Source organism: Tasmannia lanceolata, unplaced genomic scaffold, assembly GCF_043159265.1.
Source record: "Tasmannia lanceolata isolate RefF3 unplaced genomic scaffold, GAP_Taslan_0.1 ptg000006l, whole genome shotgun sequence".
NCBI classification, from domain to species: domain Eukaryota; kingdom Viridiplantae; phylum Streptophyta; class Magnoliopsida; order Canellales; family Winteraceae; genus Tasmannia; species Tasmannia lanceolata.
In genome coordinates, this window is record NW_027518683.1 from 17,796,565 (window position 1) to 17,818,310 (window position 21,746).

Sequence of the window (21,746 nt, forward strand, 5' to 3'; positions counted from 1 at the left end):
GTGGATTCTCACTCATGCAACAGACCATCCGTAAAATGCCTTTTGCCAAGGACACTGGTATATACCAGGTTGTGCAATCCCAACTCTCGGCCATATTTGGTGAAAAAAGACAGTGAGGCGGCCTGTGGCGCCCCACAACACGATCATGGGGTTCCTGTTGAGCCAAGAGCTTTGAGCATGGTATGTGATATACTCTTCCAAATAAATCTAGAAATAATATATTCACCCCTTCTAGTGTATTAATGACTACTCGTTTGCCCTAGAGAGAGCTGTCCCAAGAAAAAAAGGGGGTGAACATATCATCTGGAATCTAAACAAAACCTCACAATATATCGCAATAAATACAGGGGAGTGATAAATCGACCCCCATATATATTAAATCGACCCAGACAGAGAGAGAAAGACAATTAAATCGACCAAGACAAAGAGAAAGAAAGAGGCAGTGGGTCGATTTATCTCTGCCCTAAATATAATGCACTATAACTCACAATGATCAGTCGAGGAGATGGCAAGTTTACATTGCCAACTACAGGAAACATGGGACAATCGCCTGCTTGTAGTTTGAAAACAGTGTAAAAGTGGGTACGTGGATTTTAGAATCCAGATTTCAGTTTGAAAACAATGGAAAAGTGGATTGATGATCAAGCTGTTGTATGCTGTCTTAACAGCATTTCTTGGATTTTAAGTAATAAATCAAGGTTTTAGAAATCTCTCCCCACATCTTGAGATTCTAACACCTGGAAACATGTGACAATCGCCTGCTTTCTTGCAGTCAGAAAGAAGGACGAGATTCTAAAAATCCGTGTATCCAAACCACCCCTAGGTTTCCAGAAATTTTGAAATGACCATGAAATACTCAAGTCCAGACCATGTCAAATTGTCAACGGATTGAAATGAAAAAAAAAAAAAACATTCCACAGGCAGAATCCACCATGTCAAATCACTGTGGGGGTAACGGTTATACAACTAACCATAGAATTTGAAAGTGGTTTATTTGAAAGAGGAAAAGAGTATTAGTCAGCTCCAAACTCCATAGAAATTAAGAGCAGAAGTATACTCTTGATCTTTCACAAAGATGCCACTTTAAAGAAGTAGACCACACCCTGCAGCCTAAGTAAAAGAGAATAAAAATCTAATTTGCAACTATGTCTACGCTTAGAAACCGTTCATGCTCCTTCAATCAATCAAACATGTTCATAGCAGGAAGAATACCAATATACCATTAAACTACTGGTATTCGGTCCTATACTACCCATCAAGAGTAACAAAGGCCTACTAAATATAGGTACTATAAATCAATCAAATGAGAAACTCATAATACTCCGCTTACCCGGGAAATGGGTGTATCAAAATCCAGAACTAGTAATAACCCATTATCACAAATCCTCCATCCATTCTAACGATAGAAAAAAGTAGTAGTCAAAACACCTATAACTAGTTTTCAGCCAAAGTACAATAAAACAGAAAATGAAATCCAAAAGCTCCAACCAGTTAAAAGTTGTCCGCATCATCGCAACCAACCACTGCAAAAAAAAAAGAAGAGATGAGAAGTGAAAAATTATGCATATAAAGAAAACCTCGAAAGTGCAACTTGGAAAAGATAACAAATTTTCTGATGGGCAGTTCTTAGACATGCACACGGGTTTTCTCAACCTCTATATATGAATGGAACATGATCGACAACATTAATTGGAAGGAAGCACCATTCAATTGTCCAGATTTTCAATTCATGAACCTTTCATGATGTGGTCCAGCCACTGGCATGCCGCAATCGAAAATACAATGCCAAATGTACAGCTAAGGACTGTCCACTAGAAAAATAACAATAGAGAATATCACATATTATATGTAGGAAAAATTATATACCCATCACTGTTTCAATAATGACATTGCTCTCTTCGGTTTTCACTTTTCTAACTAGCTGTTAAAGGGCTATTTACAATTCCCTAAAAAGCTATCAACACTAAATCCAAAAGGTTCCTAATAAAGTGAGTGTCATTATCGAACAGGAGGCTGCAGATTTAGCATCCCTGTATAATTATGCATATATGTATTATGTACATAGGTAATAGAAACTGTGCATGTAACTATGTGTATACGCAGCACCAAAAGCCATGCATATATGTATGTATATAACTGTGTATAATTATGCATATAAGTACATAGGATAGAATGGAAGAAAATGATCCGCGTAGAAGAACCTAACTAGAGCCAGAATTAGCCGGGTGGATTCCTTTCACCTTCTTCATGAAATTTTTCTAAAGGATTCATTTAGCTGATCCCAACTAGTTTGGGACAAAGGCTTTGTTGAGTTGAGTTGAGCATACAGGCAATAGGAACTGTGTATATGACTGTACACACACCGATAGCCATTGATACTCAATACAACTCAACTCAACACAACTCAACAAAGCCATGCATACACATACATGCACAAATATATATGTATTCCAAACTCTAGAAATAGATATCCTTCCAAATCCCATACAAATTTCATATCTTTTTTGCAAGGTAACAGCACAAATTTCACATTTTATTTCACTCCAATGGCCTCAAGAACTACTGAAGAAATCTACCTGACAAGCTAGTCTTCAAGACTTGAGATTTCCTAATCGCTCCATCCACAATGCAGGATTAAAACCCTTTCTAGTCTCTTGAACAGGCATTCTTGGAAAACGTACGTCAAACCCATGGTTACCCAAAACTTCAGAATTTAATGGGAAGCTCAGTTTGGATTATAAGCTCTTCTCACTTTCCAAGTATATGGGTAGTGTGCTTCTTTTGGGGTCCTCTCATATGTTTCCTCTTGATTAAGAGTAAGTTACTTATTTACATGATTATTTTTATAGAAGTCTTCTGCTTTTTATAATACAGTAAGAACATATTTTATAAAAGGGTTTTTTTAAAACATAAAAACACTTGGGATGCTTATATTTCAAACAAAAACTTATCTTTAAGTTTCAACTGAAACTTTGTGTAAGCTGTACCTTTTTCAAGAAACTTACACATCAAATCTACAAAGAAAAAAATGTGAAATTACAAATCCCTACATTAACCCTTCACCCATGAACTAATATAACCATCCTAAACTATAAATCCCTAAAACTTGTAATTCTAATAGTCATGTAGCCTTCTTTACTATTTGTAATACCTACTTACAATAACCTTTCATCCATAACCTAATGTAACCCTCCCTTTTTATACATTTCTTGTTCTCCCTCTAATGAATCTTGTTTCTCACTTCACACTAACTTTCAATGAAACAATGACCCTTCCCACACACTTCTTGATACAGGATAAGCATTGCAAGCAGCAAGATTCAGCAACCAGTTCATGTAACATAGTTTAACAGGCATGACACTATGATCCCATTGAAATCAAATGAACAGTCCAACACAGTACTCGCATAAGACCATGATCCCATTGAAATCGAATGAACAGTCCAACAAGAAATCAGGAAAAAAAGAAAATTGCAAACTTATCAAACCATTTCATGCCCAATTTTCTCATACACTGTAATCACATATACCAAAAATCTGGATAGATGAGGCTTAGTTAATTTCACAGTTAACAACAAAATAACAAATAAAAGAACATTAACAAAAGATGGGAATAATATACCTCATATGTTGCTTGGATACATGAAAACCCTAACTTTAGAGCCCTACACAAACCCAAGAAAAAAAAAAGATAATCACCAAACAAAAAAGGAGAAACATGAAAATATGAAATGAAACAACCAAAAATGGGGATTACCATGGATTTGGGGGGCAAGTTAGACTTGAACTTAGCTCGGACAACTCCACTGTTCCCATGCGGCCTCGTGACCTTTCCCCAAATGGTACGATAATTCGTTCCATTCTTCTTCACCTTAGCCTTGTATATGTATGCCATCCGCTTCCCACAATACCAAGCGACTTCCTCCTTCGTGTTCACGCCTTCGATCTGGATCAATGACGTGTTCGGATACTGGTTCGATTTTGATCTGATCCATCAAAATCAGATATAACAAATAAAGACAAAAAATTGGACAGAATCTTAAAAACCTCAAGAGAAATCACAAATCTAGGGTTTAGGTGGAAACAAGAGAAAAGAAATCAACACATAAAATTGGAGAGAAGCTTAAAAACCTCTAGAGAAATCACAGACCTAGGGTTTAGGAAGCAACAAGAGAAAACAAATCAACAAAAAAATTGGAGAGAAGCTTAGAAACCTCGAAAGAAATCAGAGAAAACAAATCAACACAAGAAAAAATGGAGAGAAGCTTAGAAGCCTCGAGAGAAATCGCAGATCTAGGGTTTAGGCGGAAACAAGAAAAAACAAATGAACACATAAAATTAGAGAGAAGCTTAAAAACCTCAAGAGAAATCACAGACCTAGGGTTTAGGTGGAAACAAGAGAAAACAAATCAATACAAAAAAAATGGAGAGAATCTAAGAAATCTAGAGAGAAATCACAGATCTAGGGTTTAGGTGGTGAGATCTTACCGCTTGTACCCGAGAATCGTTCCTCGAACGTACAATCTGAAGAAAGATGATTAAAAATATGAGAGATACTGAGATTAGAGAGGGAGATATGAATGAGAAGTAGGGATTGAAGAAAAATGGAAGAGATTTCAGACCTGATTCGCTCTCCTTGCCGCCCCTTCACCATTTTCGCTCTGCTGCGGAAGAGAAAGAGAAACCCTAGACTGCGCTGGAAACCCTAATGGTATATATCGTATTTAAAGGGATGGGTCTAGTTTAACATTACGTAAATGCCGCTCGATTAATAAAAAATAGATTTGGTAGAGGGATCTGTGAGTAAGATGAATCGTGACCGTCCGTGTAGAGGACACAACTGTCTGTGGGTCATGCTACATAAGTTACGCTGAATCGACAATCGTAGATTCGTAATCACATGATCAACGGCGTTTATAAACAGACTTTGTGTGCTACAGAATGGTCGGCCGTCCAAACTCAGTTGCGAGTGCCATGGTACTCACTCACATGAAGGCAAAGAACTTTGTTATTATGAATTTTTTCTAGGGCCGCAACTCGAGCCGGGTTTTACCCGACCCGACCCGCATCGACCCGACCCGAAAATGGCCTGGGTTGGGTTCAGGTTTCATGGGTTTTGGGTCGAGCCGGGTTGAGCATTCAAAAGCCCGCATGAATCTCGGGTCGAGCCGGGTTTGAAGGGGCCTAACCCGACCCGACCCGAGTTACATAAGTTATAGTATGTACATTTTTTTCTATTGTTAGTTAAAAGTTAAAAGTGAAAACCCATGCACCCACTGTTATTGTATGCGAGTGTAATTTCTACTTCTATGAGTTGAGTTGATTCAAGTGTTTGATTCAGCATTGTTTGATTGTAATTACAACATTGTTTGATTCAAGTGTAATGTGAGTGTAATTTCTGCTTCTATGAGTTGAGTTGCCTTGCCAAACAAGAATTTTCCTTAAAAAATTGCGTCAACGTGAAAAAACCCGACCCGACCCAACCCGACCCGAGATTTATCATGGGTAGGGTCGGATTTGGGAATCGTGGGTTTTCCGGAAAAAAACCCGACCCGACCTGACTCGAGATATTTCTCGGGTAGGGTTGGGTTCTCCAAAACCCGACCCGTCCGACCCGAGTTGCAGCCCTAATTTTTTCCATGTAAAATGAGTTTTCTAGTGTTTGGTTAACTCATTTTACACGAATGTCAAGAGCAGTCCCCGGCCACCCCGTTGTAATGTAAAAAGAGAATCATAAATACACTAGAGGGAGCTGGCCTGGGGAAGAAAAGGGGACAAATTTATCACTTCCCTTTATAAATAGGGTCATCAAATTTGAGTGAATTTTACAAATCCAATCATGTCTTCAATTTGAGGAAGTGATTTATCCATCCCTTTTGATTACTTGGGACACCCGGCAATCCAGCATCAGTGTATCACTGTATCAGTCTGGGTGTCCCAACTCCCAAGTAATCAATAGGGATGCGTAGAATGACCAAGATATCCTTATTTGTGAAAATACAAAAGATTACCTAAGTAAAAACCTTCTTTTAATTTCAAAATTGATAAAAGTATCCCTTCGTTATAGATCGTATTATCTTTTTATGTTTTTGGGAATTGGCTAGATTTCGACTACGATCGACAGGAAGCAAGCCAATGGCCCTCCTCCCCCTTTACCTCCCTATATGATTGGATAAAGATAGATTAGTAGCCTAAGTAGTCAATAGGGAGGAGACAAACATTTGATTTACCTAGGACTTACCTTGTAGAATAGTGACAAGTAATGTTCGGTTGCCAACCTCGTAGAGCAGTGGGAGAGGGTGTTTAGAAAGAAAAGAGAGAGAAAAAGTAAAATTTTCCATGCCAAATTCCTTCTTTTTTGAGAAATTTGGCCTATAGAGTATAAGGAGGGGACACTCATGCTACGTCGCCGGACATGCAATTATTACCTCTGAAACTTTTCTGATAGTCTCCAGAGATTTGGATTCGGAATTGGCAACCAAACACCATAAGGTCACCTTAAAGTGCATTTTTTTTGCTTTGGAAAACCACGTCACCATTACATCAAACACTTGCCCATGTAAGCAGAGGATCTTAATCGTCTGTGTAGCCAGTGAGAGTGGCCACAGTATACACATATGACCAACTCAAAGATTGTAGTTGTCCAAAATAGACGAAGAAGAAATTGAGCAAAAGGAGGACACCGAATTGAAGACGGCCCAATCTATTTGTGCAAGAATGCTTCTGCTCGTGTGAGGGCAATCCTGTTGAAGTACAGATGATTAAATAACACCATCCCCTTAAGCTTTTGGAGTAATTGGTTGTTACACATAGTATCAGAGCTATTGCCTCGCGGTAGGTGTCAAAACTCTACAACTCAATGATAATAAAAATCCACGTGTACAGCCTACTCAAAAGAGGGGCCACATGATTCGCGGTACGGCCATCCCAAAAAAGAGGGGCCTCTTAGAACATGCATTTCAAAGGTTTTCTCTTCATGTGGGAGTAAGTAAAAGAGGGTAAGCAATTTTGGGGTAAACCACTTTGGAGGAAATGTCCTTCCCTCCAAAGTTGTAACCTTGAAGAGATTTTTATTGCTTCAATGTTTAGGGTAAACTTAGGTTCATATTCAATTTTCAATGTTCCAGAGGGTTAATGTATAACTTTTCTCAACCGTCCATGAATCACCAAACATATCAGAGGGTTTCCTAAGGAGTTTTTTACGCCACGACCTATCTAGGGTAAGAACTACATGAATAGTTTTGATCATTGAAATAAGTGGGCTCCTCTATGTGGTCCATTTTACAGCAATATTTTTATGACCAAAATGTATGATTTTTCCATCGAAATGGAAAAAATATGAAGAGAATCGGAAAAAAAAAAAGAATTTTGTTTGAATAATGGTTAAGTGTTTGAAAATGGCCAAATCCCATATTTCATAAGAAATAACCAAAATATTTTTTTAATGGTGGAATATTTCATTAAAGGCAAGCGAAGTCCAGGATGGTCAATAAAAACAAAGTAGAAAAATTAAGGGAAGTACAAGAGAAACCCTCTAAGGGATGAAAGGATGGATAGATGGGGTCAAGGTGGGAGGAAATCAAACAACTCCAAACCCTCTTTCCCGACACCTTCCCTTGCTAACCTATCGGTGACACCCTTAGCCGGTCTCCTTACATGCTTGAAAGATATATTTGATTTCCCACTCTATCTTGAATCTCATCAACGAGAGAAGCAAATCTCCATGGATAAGAACGTGAACCACCAAGCTATCGGATCACATTGAGGGAGCCCCCTTCCGTCACCACTTTATTCACATCTTCATTTTCTAGCACTTTTATTCCTCGGTGAACTGTGCACACTTTTGCTTCACTTAAATCTGCAACCCCTATGGGTCCTGTAAATGCCCATCTCACCGATCCATACTCATCTTTTAGCACTCCCCCAATTCTTGATGGTCCTGGGTTTCTCAAGCTAGACTCATCAAAATCCAGTTTCAGCAAGCCTAGGGTTGGTGGTTCCCATTCCTGCACAATCTTAGGTTCCTGTTATGAGCTATAACAAACCAAAATATTTCTATCTCGTAAGAAAATGACCAAAACATGTTATTTCATAAAAAATAGCAAAATGCCCATATCTCATAAAAATTACCAGAGTATCCCTACATAAAAAAAAGACCAAAATACCTATATCCCATTTTGCTCATTTTTAATGAGACAATGGCGTTTTGGTCATTTTCATTAGATATGGGTTTTTAGTCTCTTTCTATGAGATAGAGATGCCAGGGTCTTTTTTGTGAAATATAGATATTTTGGTCTTTTTCTGTGACCAAGTGTGTTTTTTGTCATTTTCTATGAGATAAGGGCATTTTGACCATATTTTTATGAGATAAATGTGTTTTGGTTATTCTTCACGACACATAGGTTTTCAGTCATTTTCTATGAAATAGGGTTATTTTTTTCATTTTCATAACAACGAATATTTTGGCCATTTTCTTTGAGATGAGGGTAATTTGGCCATTTTTTACGAGAACGAGATACTTTGGATATTTTTCTGAAATATTAGTATTTTGGTCATTTCACGAGCCTAGTGTTTTGGTCATTTTCTATGAAATAGGAGTATTTAGGTCATTTTCACGACCAAGCGCCTTTTGATAATTTTCTACTATTTAGGTAATTTGCTTTCTAGGATTTTTAAAATTTTTCTATTTTTCTTTACTTTGGCTATACAAAATTAGAAACTTACCCAAGTATTTACTTCAACTGCCTAAAGGCAAACGCAGCGACACCAAACCGGAGTGTAACCAATGGAGGGTTCTCCCCCTGTCCCCAACATTGTTCTCCGACGATGTCCCCATTTTTCATAGTCGCACTCATGATAGTCTCTGAAAGGATGATTCAGGCAATACTATGACAGGTGAATCCAGAGGGGTCGAAGGAGATAACATCATGGCGAGTTGTTTGCTATCCTCTGTCAACCCGAGCCTTTGGGGGAATGATAGGCACCATTTGATCCTAGTCATCTTGCGTGGAAGGAGCCAGATGACAGAGAATTTTTTTTCCTCTCCCCTCAATATATACTATTAGATTGCGTTCAAGACGACTTCGTTGGTAAATGATTTCAGACGTTCGGGGGTAAATGAAGGAGTAGAGTGTAAAGTAGACATGGTGTTGCAACTAGAATTCGGCAAGGTGTTTGAATTGGCCTCTTGTGGTCTAAATGTGATGGAGGGGCGGTCGACTGGGTGATGGCCTGCACTCACAAACAGTGGTTAGGAATGCCCGAAGTTGGAACTCTAGGAAAACACTTCAACACTCAAGTCAGTTGAAGGCAACAAATGAAGCTAAACAAAATGGAAGGAAATTCCGTGAGTGATCAATTTTGTGTACCTGGGTGGTAGGCCCCTTGCTTTGCTTGGAGTGTGGTTTCTCTTTTATAGGCAGAGGTTCTGTGACTTGGGGGCAATGGTGTGACGCCATGGTGATCGTTGGCATTGGTGCTTGTATCGGTGTCGCCAGTTTGTCCGGTTGTTGTAGTGAAGGGCATGATCGATGATGGGACGTTGCATGACGATGCCATGATTGGTTCTGACGCTACTCTATCCCAGAAGTTCTATGGTGGTGGCTGATTGGTTGGTGGGGCGACGCGTGATCTTCGAAGATGCTTTATTGGCCGGAGATGCCGTGTTGGTAAGGAACTTCATCATTCACTGAGGTATGACTCATCCTGTTGCGTGACAACATTTGCTTGGGGTTTCTCTGGGTCCTGGGCCGCATGCCATCATGCAGTTCATGCCCAATTTTGCCCCAAACACGGGGATGAGTATGTGAGTTTAGGGTTTAAAGGAATGCTTTACCCTGTATTTACTCCTATGAAAATGAAGGCCATTTCACCTGCTCGTAATGAAGCTTAAATTGCTTTGTCGCCTACGTGGTAACCGTCTGATCAATTATGCGAAAAAGATTAAATGGGATAAAAACCGAGTGAAAAAGGTAATCGGTAATCCTCTTCTCATTTTCCTATTGTCAAGGTGAAAGTCATGTCCCAATATGGAGAGGGTTTCCATCTCCGCTCTCCCCTATTTTTTCTTCGTTCTCACGAGGCTTATCTGTTCTCTAGCTACTGATTGACAATGGAGGATCTTCGATGGGTGCCTTCCCAGCAAAGTCATCGACAAAGGAGAAATTTCGCTGGATTTGGAGCGTTTGATATTACCAAAGAGAAGGGCCTTGGAGCTTCTCCCATGTTCATTCCTTTTCACCTCCTCTTCTTAGCCATGAACATATTATTTAATTATGAGATGTGATACATGTTGACGTGGATTTGGAGCTGGTGGGATAAGAAATTTAGTCGACAAGAACATAAACAAACCCATCATAGAAATCCACCATATATACACCCAAACTTGGCCCTCTTCATTTGTTAATCTAGATCTAAGGCCGATGAAAGCTTAGAGTAACGTGAAGGATGCGGAAGAGGAGAAAGAAGTTAAAGGCCCAAAAATCATGATAAGAGGGCTTCTTATATCTCTTGGCCGATGTTGTAGCAGTCACCATGGATTCTTCTGAAAATTTGGGGAAGTTGTCCTCTGTCATGCTTTGAGGCTAGCGACATCACTAAGAAATGAAACAAGAGAGTTCTTGTAATGCATCGCAATATAGTTTTGCTTATATCTCCTACTCCGTCGTTGAAAATGGTCATGATCTCCGACCCTAAAAGAGCAGTAGGAAGTAAAGGAGATTTGCTTGCCTTTTTCATGTAACCAGTTGCCTATTTTAATAGGTTGGATTTAGTTTTAATCTGGACCGCCAAACGAATTCAATGATTATCACATAGGCGGCGAAGCAATTTAAACTTCGTCCCGACGCAGGTGAAACGACCTCGTGAAAGGGAAATGATAAATTCGCTCCTTCTCAATATGAATCCACCTCTTTTTACCGGTTTGTGGCTTCATAACCGGTACATCACATAGTACAACTACAGCTGTAAACCTCCCTTTCTCTCTCTCTCCCCCTCTCTCCTCAACATAAACTTTTGGTGGGACCTACCCCACATATACCTCGACCAGTACTTCCTCTTCTCTCTTCTCTCTTCTCTCATTCAGCCAATCGGTTTCGGAATGCGTTTCGGTCGTTACCGAAACCGAAATTTCAGCCGAAATTTATAGAAATCAAATAAAGTATGTTTTATCCCCTACAAAATTTTGGCGAAATCAATAATAAATAAAACCCAGATTTTTCGGCAAAATCCCTAAAACTTTGGACCGAAATTTCGATAATTTCAGTCAAAATTTAGTAACGTTTTGACTTTACCCAATTTCGGTTTCGGTTGAAATTTAAAACCTTGCATTTAGTAAAAACACTTGGTGGGCCCAACAATGAATGGTTTAGTTCATTGAAGAAGGTGGACCCCATAAAAAAGTGTTTTTTTAAAAGAGTCAAATCGGCCTACCAAGTTCAATTAAAGATCCAAACCTTTCACTTGTTGTCCATAAAATCATCTCTAAGAGATGATCCAAACGCTTCGACAACCAAACGCTAGTACACCCATAGCTTTATCCCTCACTCTCAACATAAGCCTTTAGCGGGGCAAACAACTAAATTGTTTAGATCTTTGAACAAGGTAGACCCCACTCATATTTATATATAGCGTCGTTGTATTAGAATGATCCAAACTCTTTTTTAAAAAAACACTTCGGCTCACTTTTTAAATGGACCCAAAATCATCTTTCTAGGATGATCCTAACTTTTCATCCATCGAGATTTATATATAGCATCGTTGTATTAGAATGGAGGATTAGGATTATCCGATGGAGATGATTTTTTAGGCACATCCTATTTACGTTTAGGCTAAAAAAAATGAACGGTTTGGATCATTGAACAAAGCGACCAAGCAGATTTTCAAAAAACAAACGGTTAGGATCATTTAACAAAGGTCCCACCAAAAGTAGAGAGAGAGAGAGAGAGAGAGAGAGAGAGAGAGAGAGAGAGAGGACTTTCTGCCTGGCGTGGGTGTAAGTGTGCCACATTTGCTGGGAAAGGAAGGTGAGAATGCACGGGTGTCAGTGTGTCACATATGCTGGGAAAAGAAGGTGAGAATGCACCTCCGTGGAACCCGATAGATACTCGGGGACAATGTCATATCGTCACATGTGGGCCCCACTCTATCAAACCGTCCAACCTGTATATATCTATTTCTGCTATTCCTTCCACCCGAAGAGTCCTCTCACTCCATTTACCCTCTTCCTTCCCACCGAAGAGTCCTCTCTCTCTCTCTCTCTGTCACTCAAATGGAAGAACCTCTGCTCTCAGGTATCCTCTCTCTCTCTCTCTCTCTCTCCTTCCGTTTTCTTTCACTATATCTGATTATATCTTACTGTGTGGTATTTGAAAAGGTGAATTTGGAGAGAAAGAAAAGCATGAATGGAGTTCATATCAGTACGTTGGAAGAACCGGTACCGTTCATGGGACGGCTCCTTCTTCGATCGAACCGGAAGTCAGCGTCGAAGAGATCCGATCCGCCTCCGCTTTTTCCGATCCCTACCCGCCTTCTATCCATGCCGCTTTGATCAGCTCTCCTGAACCCGATCCTAAAGGTATCAAAATTAGGGTTTTACCAATATCTCATACCACGTTTTGAATATGTGGCTTTTCCTCTTTTATTTGGTTCTTCTGCATTGGGAATTTTCTTCTTGGTCCTTTTTTTTTTCAGTTGGGTCATGTTTGGATTGCAAGAAATACATTTCTTATGGGAAATTTGTTCTTATTTAGAGGGATATGATATAATTGGGGTTAATTTTTAGGGGCGTTATCATAAATTGAAGGCCCTTCTAAGTTAAAATTGAATAGAATTGGTTCAAGTGATAGTTTTTGTATGTAAGTAAAATAGGAACATTTAGAAATGATTTTCCTTTCCTAACTTTTCCTGAAAATTCAATCCAAACAAAGCCTTAGGTTTTTTTATTTCCTTATGTTTTTTATTTGTACTTATTGATGGGTCTATTCTGTCAAAAAGAAGGGTTTTTGTTAGTTGAGTTGAGTATTGCAGTTTATGATTTATGAAAGCATTATTTGATACATTTTCTTAAATGGAAATTGTAAACTTCAATGTGAAATAGAGCTACCTTTCCCTGGGAAATGTTTTCAACCTTTTTTTATTTCAGTGAAGGGATGTTTGATTTTACTGGAATTAAACTGTAGAGCTACCAATTACTTTACAGTTTATTAATCATTACTTGATTATTTGTAAAGATATTTTTTTACCCTTTTGGATAAATAGAGGCTATTGATATTGGCACTGCCATGTTTTGATAATTGCACTAACTCGCCTTTTTCTTTTATTATTTAACCAGCTGTCAAAGGTTGTAACAATTCCCAAAAAAATATCAAAAGTCCATTAAAAAAAGAAAAGAAAAGACAGGGCGAGTTAGTGCAATTAGTAAAATATGTCAGTGCCAATATCAGTAGCCTATATATATATATATATATATATATATATATATATATATATATATATATATATATATATATATATATATAGGCTAGTTATTAGAAAGATGGAGAAAACATCGTAAGTATGGATTATTGGGAATTTTCGTAATTATCTTTACTATGAATAAAATCAATAAACAACCATGTCACATGGTGTGTTGAAAAATCTCGAACCTGTAAATAACATCTAAAAGAATACTTACTGTAAAAATAGCAACATGTGAGGATTGAATGATAGTGAGAAAGGATAGGTAGCGAGACTATTTAAAAATACTCTTTTAGTTAACTCATTTTTATTTACATAATTAGGAAAGGAGTCTAAACTTTAGGACCTCTTTGGAAACCCCAAAAATATTTGCATATAATGTATAAAATTATTTTCGTATAATATTATATGAAAATAATGGTTATAAAAAGTTCTATAACCGTCTTAGTTAAAGGCATCTAAAGTTGAATGATTAGGGGAGTTCTAAGAGATGACCAAGGGACAGTTATATGGGCATTCACTGGTCCCATAGGGACCACAGATGCTAATGAGGCAGAAATGAGGGCCGTGCACCAAGGAATAAAACTTCTACAAAATTCAGAAATGGAGAAGGTGGAGATAGAGGGTGATTCATTAGGCGTGGTAGGGGAGCAGCTTCTCATATCTGGTCTTCCATTGCCCTTGGATTTGACAGATGGCTCAAAGGAAATCATCCAATTCCATGGAGATTTGAAGCTCTTTTAGATGAAATTCAAGATTGGGTGGGCGATGCATCCTTGTCCGTTCATCATGTATTGTGTTCGGCTAATGGTGGGGCGGATAGGTTAGCTAGAGATGGTGTATTCAGAGAGGCTCTTGTAATGTTTGATTTTCTTCCCCCTTAACTACAGCTCAGGCGTGGTTTTCGCCTTTCAATTGTACTCTTTTTTAGACCTTCTTGGTCTTTCTTCTTTTAATAAAATCTCTTTACCATTCAAAAAACAGCCAACTTAACGAGAACGAGAAAAGCATTCAAGCGAGGACGAGATCAGGACAACCAATCCATCTTGATTCTAAGGCAGACCCCTATTTCTATCCCGTTCTCTGAGAGGCAGCTCCAGCAGATCTTCAATCAAAGGAAAAGATAAGGGCATCTAAAGTGATCATAATGTTTTATTTGCATTTAAGATTAACTCAAAATAATATTATTTTTAAATAAGGGTCAATTTTGATGGAGATCATAAGGAAACTAAGCCTCAGATCAAAACTTCAAACTTAGGACTATTTTTCCAGCCACAAAATCATGTTGGTACTCATTCGAAACAACAATTAGGAGTGCTTTTGAATTTTTGAACTCAAGTCCTGAATATAATTAATTCTGAATTGTAAGTTCTACCGTCTTAGTTTATGCCAAATCTCTGAAATGGGGCAAGAGATTGCATAAATGCTATGTAGTTGAAGCAAGCATAAAACTCGTATGTTTCAAAAGAGGAGAACCATATAAGGTTTAATAATCAATTAGTTATATTTGTTAACTGGTTACTGATTGCGTGATTTCATCACTTTTTGTGCGCTATAGATTTGTCTTAAATCTTCCAGTTTTACCATGTAAATATTTGAAACTATAGTCACCAACTAGCTTGTAAGCTACAGCATTGGATCATATGCCAAGCTTATGACCTTAACAGCTTAATGATAAACAGTTTGATACGGGTGCTGATGTCTATTTATTATCACATGTATTTAAGAATTGACTATGCTGATGGTACTTCTCTTGTGTCCATGATGATCACCATTAACTCAAAAATTTTGTATGGGAAAAGTGATTGTGCTCGGTTGAGCAGATAATGTTATCTGCTCGGTCGGCTAGAAACACAGTGGGCCCACATTGTTTGGGTCATCCAAAGCATTCATTTCATAGGCCCTGACATAGATAGGGTGTGCCCAAAAAATCAGCTCCATAGGATCATCCTAACCCTTCGATTTGTGGAGGTTAAAAATGACAGATTTGTGGAGGTTTATACCCGTCCATTTTAACCATCCCAAATCAAAGGGTTGGGATGATCCTATTGAGCTGATTTTGGAGGCACACCCTATCTATGTCAGGGCCCATCAAATGAATGGTTTGCATCACCCAAACAATGTGGGCCCCTACTGTTTTTTGCCCGACCGAGAAGATAAGTTATCTGCTCGACTGAGCACAATCACTTTTCCCATTTTGTATATTATTATCTCGGTACAAATCAAAATTTGATATCAGTTGGGTTTTCTTTTATGTATTTAAGGTGATAATGTCTCTTAAGATTTAAGAACATGGTTTCCCTCAGTCCTCTTGCTTCAAAGTAATAGTCCTAGAATTTGTCTAACTTTTCAAGTAATAAAATTTAGAAAAATGTTATTTTTCATGGTTCCATAGTATTGGGTTTGGATGTGGTCATTTCTGGGTGTGGATCAGAACCTCCACTAATTTCCATCAATTAACTGTGAGAATAGTAGGACCCTATAATTTATTTTATTTCTTCCTCTAACATGCGCATATATCTTCACTTGTTATCAGAGCAAGCTGTTGCTTTCCAGGGTGGATATGGAGGAGGTGTTGGTGGAAACACTTTGAATGAAATTGGGAGGTGAGGTTGCGTAATATTTTTGCTTTTGAGATCAAACTACTAGAATTTCTTTCTCTTTTCCCTTGACTCCTGGAGTCCATCTAGTACAGGATATGTATTGATTACTCTATGATTTTATCAATAATGGTTCAAAAAAAATATTTTTATGATGTTCGTGCGTGTTTTCTTTCTGTGCATTTTTTCTAAGGTTTGAAGCACACAAATCACTTTCTAAGTTTTTCTTCGATTTTCTGATTAGTTTTATTCCCTGGTCACGAGACACCTCTATATTTTAATCACAATTATTTTAAGAATCTTGATGAATCTGTTCATCAATCTTGTAGACACTGAGCCGCTATTTTGCGCACTTCTCTTTGCTCCACCAGATATGATTCCCGATAAGAGCTTCATTGTCTTCCTTTTCTCCTAGCATTAGTAAAGTGGCATTCGCCTCTACTTTCTCTGAAATATTTTTCCTTCCATCAACACAACCTATACAATAAATCATCTCTTTCTTGCGGCAGAGATTGTTTTTTTATAAATGAATTCATTTTACAAATTCATCATTCTCGTAGACACCGAGCCCCTAGTTTATGCACTTCTCTTTGCTCAACCAAATAGGATTCCCTATGAGAGCTTCATTGCCTTCCTTCTCTCCTAGCATCTGTTAAGTGCCATTTGTCTCTATTTTCTTTGAAATATTTTTCCTTCCATCAATTCCCCTAGTTTATGCACTTCTCTTTGCTCGACCAAATAGGATTCCCCATGAGAGCGTCATTGCCTTCCTTCTCTCCTAGCATCAGTTAAGTGCCATTTGCCTCCACTTTCTTTGAAATATTTTTCCTTCCATCAATGCCACCTGTACATTAAATCATCTCTTTCTTGTGGTAGAGATTGTTTTTTATAAATGAATTCATTTTAAAATTTTGACCACATTGTACCGTTCAAGTTATTTTTTTTTCTTAATATTTTGACAGGCAAATCTTGGATGAGGTGGAAATTCGAGAGTTACTCATTGATCATGTCGGTCACCGTTGTTGCTGGGGAAGTCGTCCAGCCCGGAGATGGAAAATAAGTACAGTGGAGGACTGCAATGTTTATGTTGGAACTCTAGAAACTTTTATAGAGGAGAGAGACACTGCGAAAGAAACAGAACCCTATCATGGTGCAAAATTTGATGGGAAGGATCAGGGACCTGAGCTTGGAGCATGGGAATTAGATCTAAGGTCTGAATTCCCACTTTTATTTGTACCGCACAAAGCAACAAGGGCTAAAATACCTCATTCTGAAGCCATTGAGAAATGCTCAGGTAACGATCTTGGCATCATGGATTATAGAGTTCACACCGCCGAATGTTGGCTAGACAACAGCCATTTGAATTTATCATTCTAGTTGAGCTTGGTTCTTTTCTCTACAATGTCCAAAATACCCTTATTTTTCCAGAGATGGTTATGAACTTATGATAAATGTTCTTGGATTTCAAGTGACCAAGCTTCCATCGACTTTTGAGATGCCAACATGCCTATGACATTTCTGGGTGACTGGCTATACTCAATGAATATTCTGGAACCTCATAACACCATTAGCTCTTGATTGCTCAAATTGACCAAAGTGGCTTCGGAAATAACAAAAATATCTAAATGTGTATCCATGATCTTTCAATTAACCTCCAATACGTAGTTACTGGGAAGCCTTTTCACCTCACAAATACCTAAGTTCTTGTTTCACTTTTTTCATGTTTGGATAGCTGCTACTACTACAACAAATGTTGTAAAATGGGGCATTTTCACACGTCATTTCAAGCACCCATCCATTTTGGTCTGGCCACCCAGCCATTTTATATTAATGTCGCCTTTTTGAAAGAAAAATAGAATTAAACAAGGTTGTCCAGTGCACTCTTATTGTTTTGAAAATGATTAAAACAACCCAATAACAGAAATTGTTAAAGGTGAGTTTGTTCTCTTCGGTTTCTACTTGCTAGTCATAGCTGAAATCCTAGTGTGATCTTGACAAAACTGCAGGTTGTGAGGGGAGAGGAGAGATTGCATGTCCTACATGCAATGCAGGCCAAGAACCTGGGCTTTACAAGGAAAATCAGATGACACAGTGCCCTGCTTGTTATGGGAGGGGCTTGATTGCTCATCGAGATGGCTCTGATACATTGTAAGATTATTTAAGTTCGAGAACAAGTTATTACAGAATTTAGTTTTTTTTATTTAGGTCTGTTCTTTCCCCTGTGTTTTCTGCAGATGTGTGACTTGCAGCGGTAAGGGAAAGCTTCCATGTGCAACATGTGGATCTCATGGGCATTTGAAATGTGCAAAGTGTCAGGGACAAGGCTCTCTTCTGACACGCAATGTTGCGGTTGTTAAATGGTATGTATGCTTGTTTTCGTAATTTGAAGGTACCTATTTCTTTGAATACCCATTAATTTTCATTTACTGAGTCATCAACTGATATAGAAATCCTTGATTGAAACAACAACTCACTGAATGATACATGGATGAACAAAATAATGCATGGATATGTGCATGCATTTATGGTTACAACCATGGGGGACAACTATCTATTTATATATGTATTTACTTTAATTTGGAATTTTGGATGCAAGACAAAATAATAAAAGAATGTATGGACACCAACCTTAGAACCATGCTATTGTTGCAAAAGTACTTTCATGATAAGCATTATGGTTTGTGTAGCCGAAGTAGAGAATCATCTTATAAAAACATGAGGGTTGAAAATAATTTCATCATAAATCATAATGATTATACAAGTATAAAATGGGGAGATACTTCCAGCCAATTTTATAGTCTCCCCACCCTTTTATTCACTTAAAGTTATTTTGTCTATTAAATGACTAAAATGCGTCTAAGCAAATCTCATTTCTGTCTCATCACTTTTTTTAGTTGTATTTCTGTCACATCACTTAAAAAGTTATTTTTTCTATTAAATGACTAAAATGCACTTGTCTAAACAAATGAACCATGATCCAGTTATTGCCATCATAATAAAATTCGTTATCTTTCAAAAAAGAAAAATGGTGGAACCATGATATGATTTGCTGTTGGTACATCTAGGACGACACTTTCAACCCGAAAAGTGAGTGCAACCAGCGGTGCAGGCTCAGTTCCAGACGAGGTGTTCCACAGAGCCAGAGGGGTGCAGTTGTGCAACACACAAGCATACCAATGCACACCTGCCTACTTTGCCGATTCATTCCTCCTCAACAAGTTCTCGTCCGACGTTATTGCAGACAGGTCTCCAGTTCCTCCTACTGCCAGGGTCATTTGTGAAAGGCACATGATCTCCGTTGTGCCTGTCACACGTGTCACAATGGCACATCGAAACCGATCCTTCAGCTTCTATATTATCGGGCTCAGCAGAGAGGTCTACATAAAGGGCTACCCTTCTCAGTTTTGTTGGGGACTTTGCCCTTGCTTGAATTGGTTGCGAATATAGTGGATTTCCTATCCTTACGAAGTGGGTTGCTGAAATAGTTGGTCTACATAAAGGGCTAGCCTTCTCAGTTTTGTTGGGGACTTTGCCCTTGCTTGAATTGGTTGCGAATATAGTGGCTCTTCTATCCTTATGAAAGGGGTTGCTGTAACTATCCTGTTTTATTCATATTATCTTGACTTTTCAGTTTATGAGTAGTATGTGGTATCTATTGTTTTGGTATGGTTTATGTCTTTATTTATCTTATTGGACTTCTATATATTTATACAAAATGAGTTTCTATCCCTGTAGAATTGGTCACTGAAATTTTCTTAGGTTGTTCGCAGATAAGAACTCGTAATTTACTTTATATTTACATGAGTTCCATTGCAGTGCTTATGTTTTGGTTCTCTTTTTATCCCACCATGCTAGATTTCATGTGATAATCAGGTGCTCTCATGGTAAATGCTGATGAACTTTTGTGGAGAAAAGATTGATCCTGCCAATGTAATTCCTTATTGCTCATCTTCCACTCTAATTAGCAACCATTCTTTTAGATACATGAGGATTTCATATCATGTTTATTGTTTTGGATTTTGAGAACCGATTGTGAGTCTCAAAACTGGTTGTAGGACTCAAATTTACGTTAAGGCCATGTTTGTTTTGGATTTTGAGAACTGGTTGAGTCCTAAACTGATTATTGGACTAAAAATTATGCTAAATTGAGTCCAATAATCAGTTTTGGACCCACAATCGGTTCTCGAAATACATTTGAAAACACAATCAGTTTTGGCTAGATAACGCATTTGAAAACACCTATCTAAACATGTTTGGTATTTTCCAATACATTTTGTAACTCATGGTTCTCTTTCCTTTTGGTTTAAATTCACCTGTCTTGTGAGATTTAGATTTTTTCACAAGCTTGCTGCAACTGTTTCAGGTGGAGAGATGGTAGCAAAGAAACCTCCTCAAGCGGAGAGAGAGTGGATTTCCTTTGTACCATCTGTACTTCTCCACCTTAGAGATTTTACACATAAATCTGCTCAGCTATCTATCTGTGATTTCTCTCCTCTCTTCTTTTCTTTCTACTTTTTTCTCAAAAGCCATTTCTTGGGCCTAATGTGTGCCGCATGGATGTGTCGGCTCTGTTGATCCGATGGCCCGTTTCCGTTCAGATTCATCAATCCTCGTTTATGGTTCTACCATGAATAATACCTAATGTCAAGTTTGTTTTGGACAAAACTTGATTTCTATGGTTTTGAATTTAAGTTTGATAATAGATAATATTACTATGTTCTATCATTTCTATATATAGTTAGTTGTATCCCTAGAAGGCAATCTTTATACATAAAATTGAATCCCTCTTATGTCGAATCCGTGAGTGATGTAATTGATAATGCTAGTAAGAAAAGAAGTAGATTGAATGAGAATTCATCCATATGTTGTGGCTAGACCTGGCAAATGGGTGGGTTGGTTTGGGTACCCGCGGGTGCGGGTCAAACTGGTTGTGTCAAAAATGACCCACATTCCTACGGGTCAGCACTTAGGTGACACCCACCCACTGCGGGTGGGTTGGGTCAACCCGCAGGTAACCCGCAATTTTTTGCCAAAGAGTATTTTTTTTGGGTGAAAAGGAAATTATAGCAATAATGCCTGGAGTACCCATTGCAAACGAATCCTTGTCCCTTTTATACTAGATTGCATTTCATCTAAATCTATACCGTTCATTTCTCTTTTTCTTAAATCCCACGGTCAATGAAGTAACACAAAATGCTTAGAGTACCCTCCAAAAGAAATAAATCCCCTATTTTATCTGAAAGCTGCCCTCTGTTGCGAGTTAGGAAATGCGGCCAGTATCTACTCGAATCAAAAGAAAAAAAGAAAATACGGGTACCCTCAGGTTCACCTGACCCAACCCATGTTTTGGCGAGTTGGGTGACTCGCAGACCAATTTTCACGGCTCACTCAAAGGCCAGCCAATACCCACAAATTTGCGGGTGGGTTGGGTCAACCTGCGGGGACGAGTCGATTTTGCCAGGTCTAGTTGTGGCATGAATGACTAGTCTACATCTATGGGAAAAGAATGGAATCTCTAATTATAGATGTTCTTGATTTATTTGACTTCATCACACCTTTAAAGTCATTTAGATTGCTTGAAAGTAAAATACTTTAAAATTAAGAAATAATGAGCTACCGGAGTTAATGAGTCTTTTGCTGGTCATTCACACGGCATCTGTGGATCTTTCCCTATTATAGAGATTGGAGTTGA

General features: G+C 38.2%; 2 protein-coding genes across 2 annotated transcripts; one reads left to right on the forward strand and one right to left on the reverse strand.

Moving 5' to 3' along the window:
- Window positions 1-1,304: 1,304 nt before the first annotated feature.
- Window positions 1,305-4,744, reverse strand: LOC143879973 (large ribosomal subunit protein eL33w). Its single transcript, XM_077382711.1, has 5 exons — window positions 4,622-4,744; window positions 4,488-4,523; window positions 3,757-3,985; window positions 3,622-3,664; window positions 1,305-1,523 (listed from the first exon to the last, which is right to left on the reverse strand). The coding sequence occupies exons 1-4, from the start codon at window positions 4,651-4,653 to the stop codon at window positions 3,623-3,625; spliced, it is 339 nt and encodes a 112-aa protein (XP_077238826.1). The 5' UTR covers window positions 4,654-4,744; the 3' UTR covers window positions 1,305-1,523; window position 3,622.
- A 7,383-nt stretch (window positions 4,745-12,127) lies between these two features.
- LOC143879974 (chaperone protein dnaJ-like protein) lies at window positions 12,128-19,782 on the forward strand. Its single transcript, XM_077382713.1, has 7 exons — window positions 12,128-12,289; window positions 12,373-12,573; window positions 15,991-16,060; window positions 17,017-17,348; window positions 18,061-18,202; window positions 18,289-18,414; window positions 19,120-19,782. Exons 1-7 carry the CDS (start codon window positions 12,268-12,270, stop codon window positions 19,499-19,501), a joined length of 1,275 nt encoding a protein of 424 aa, XP_077238828.1. The 5' UTR covers window positions 12,128-12,267; the 3' UTR covers window positions 19,502-19,782.
- The last annotated feature ends 1,964 nt before the right edge of the window (window positions 19,783-21,746 follow it).

Bases quoted from the DNA above. Each gene is read 5' to 3' on its own strand.
- LOC143879973 (XM_077382711.1), bottom strand. From the start codon at position 4,653: ATGGTGAAGGGGCGGCAAGGAGAGCGAATCAG. The intron at 4,524-4,621 runs GTCTGAAATCTC...ATCTTTCTTCAG, and splicing joins CGGCAAGGAGAGCGAATCAG to ATTGTACGTTCGAGGAACGA. The intron at 3,665-3,756 runs GTAATCCCCATT...GGGTTTGTGTAG, and splicing joins ACTTGCCCCCCAAATCCATG to GGCTCTAAAGTTAGGGTTTT.
- LOC143879974 (XM_077382713.1), top strand. From the start codon at position 12,268: ATGGAAGAACCTCTGCTCTCAG. The intron at 12,290-12,372 runs GTATCCTCTCTC...GTATTTGAAAAG, and splicing joins GGAAGAACCTCTGCTCTCAG to GTGAATTTGGAGAGAAAGAA. The intron at 12,574-15,990 runs GTATCAAAATTA...ACTTGTTATCAG, and splicing joins TCCTGAACCCGATCCTAAAG to AGCAAGCTGTTGCTTTCCAG.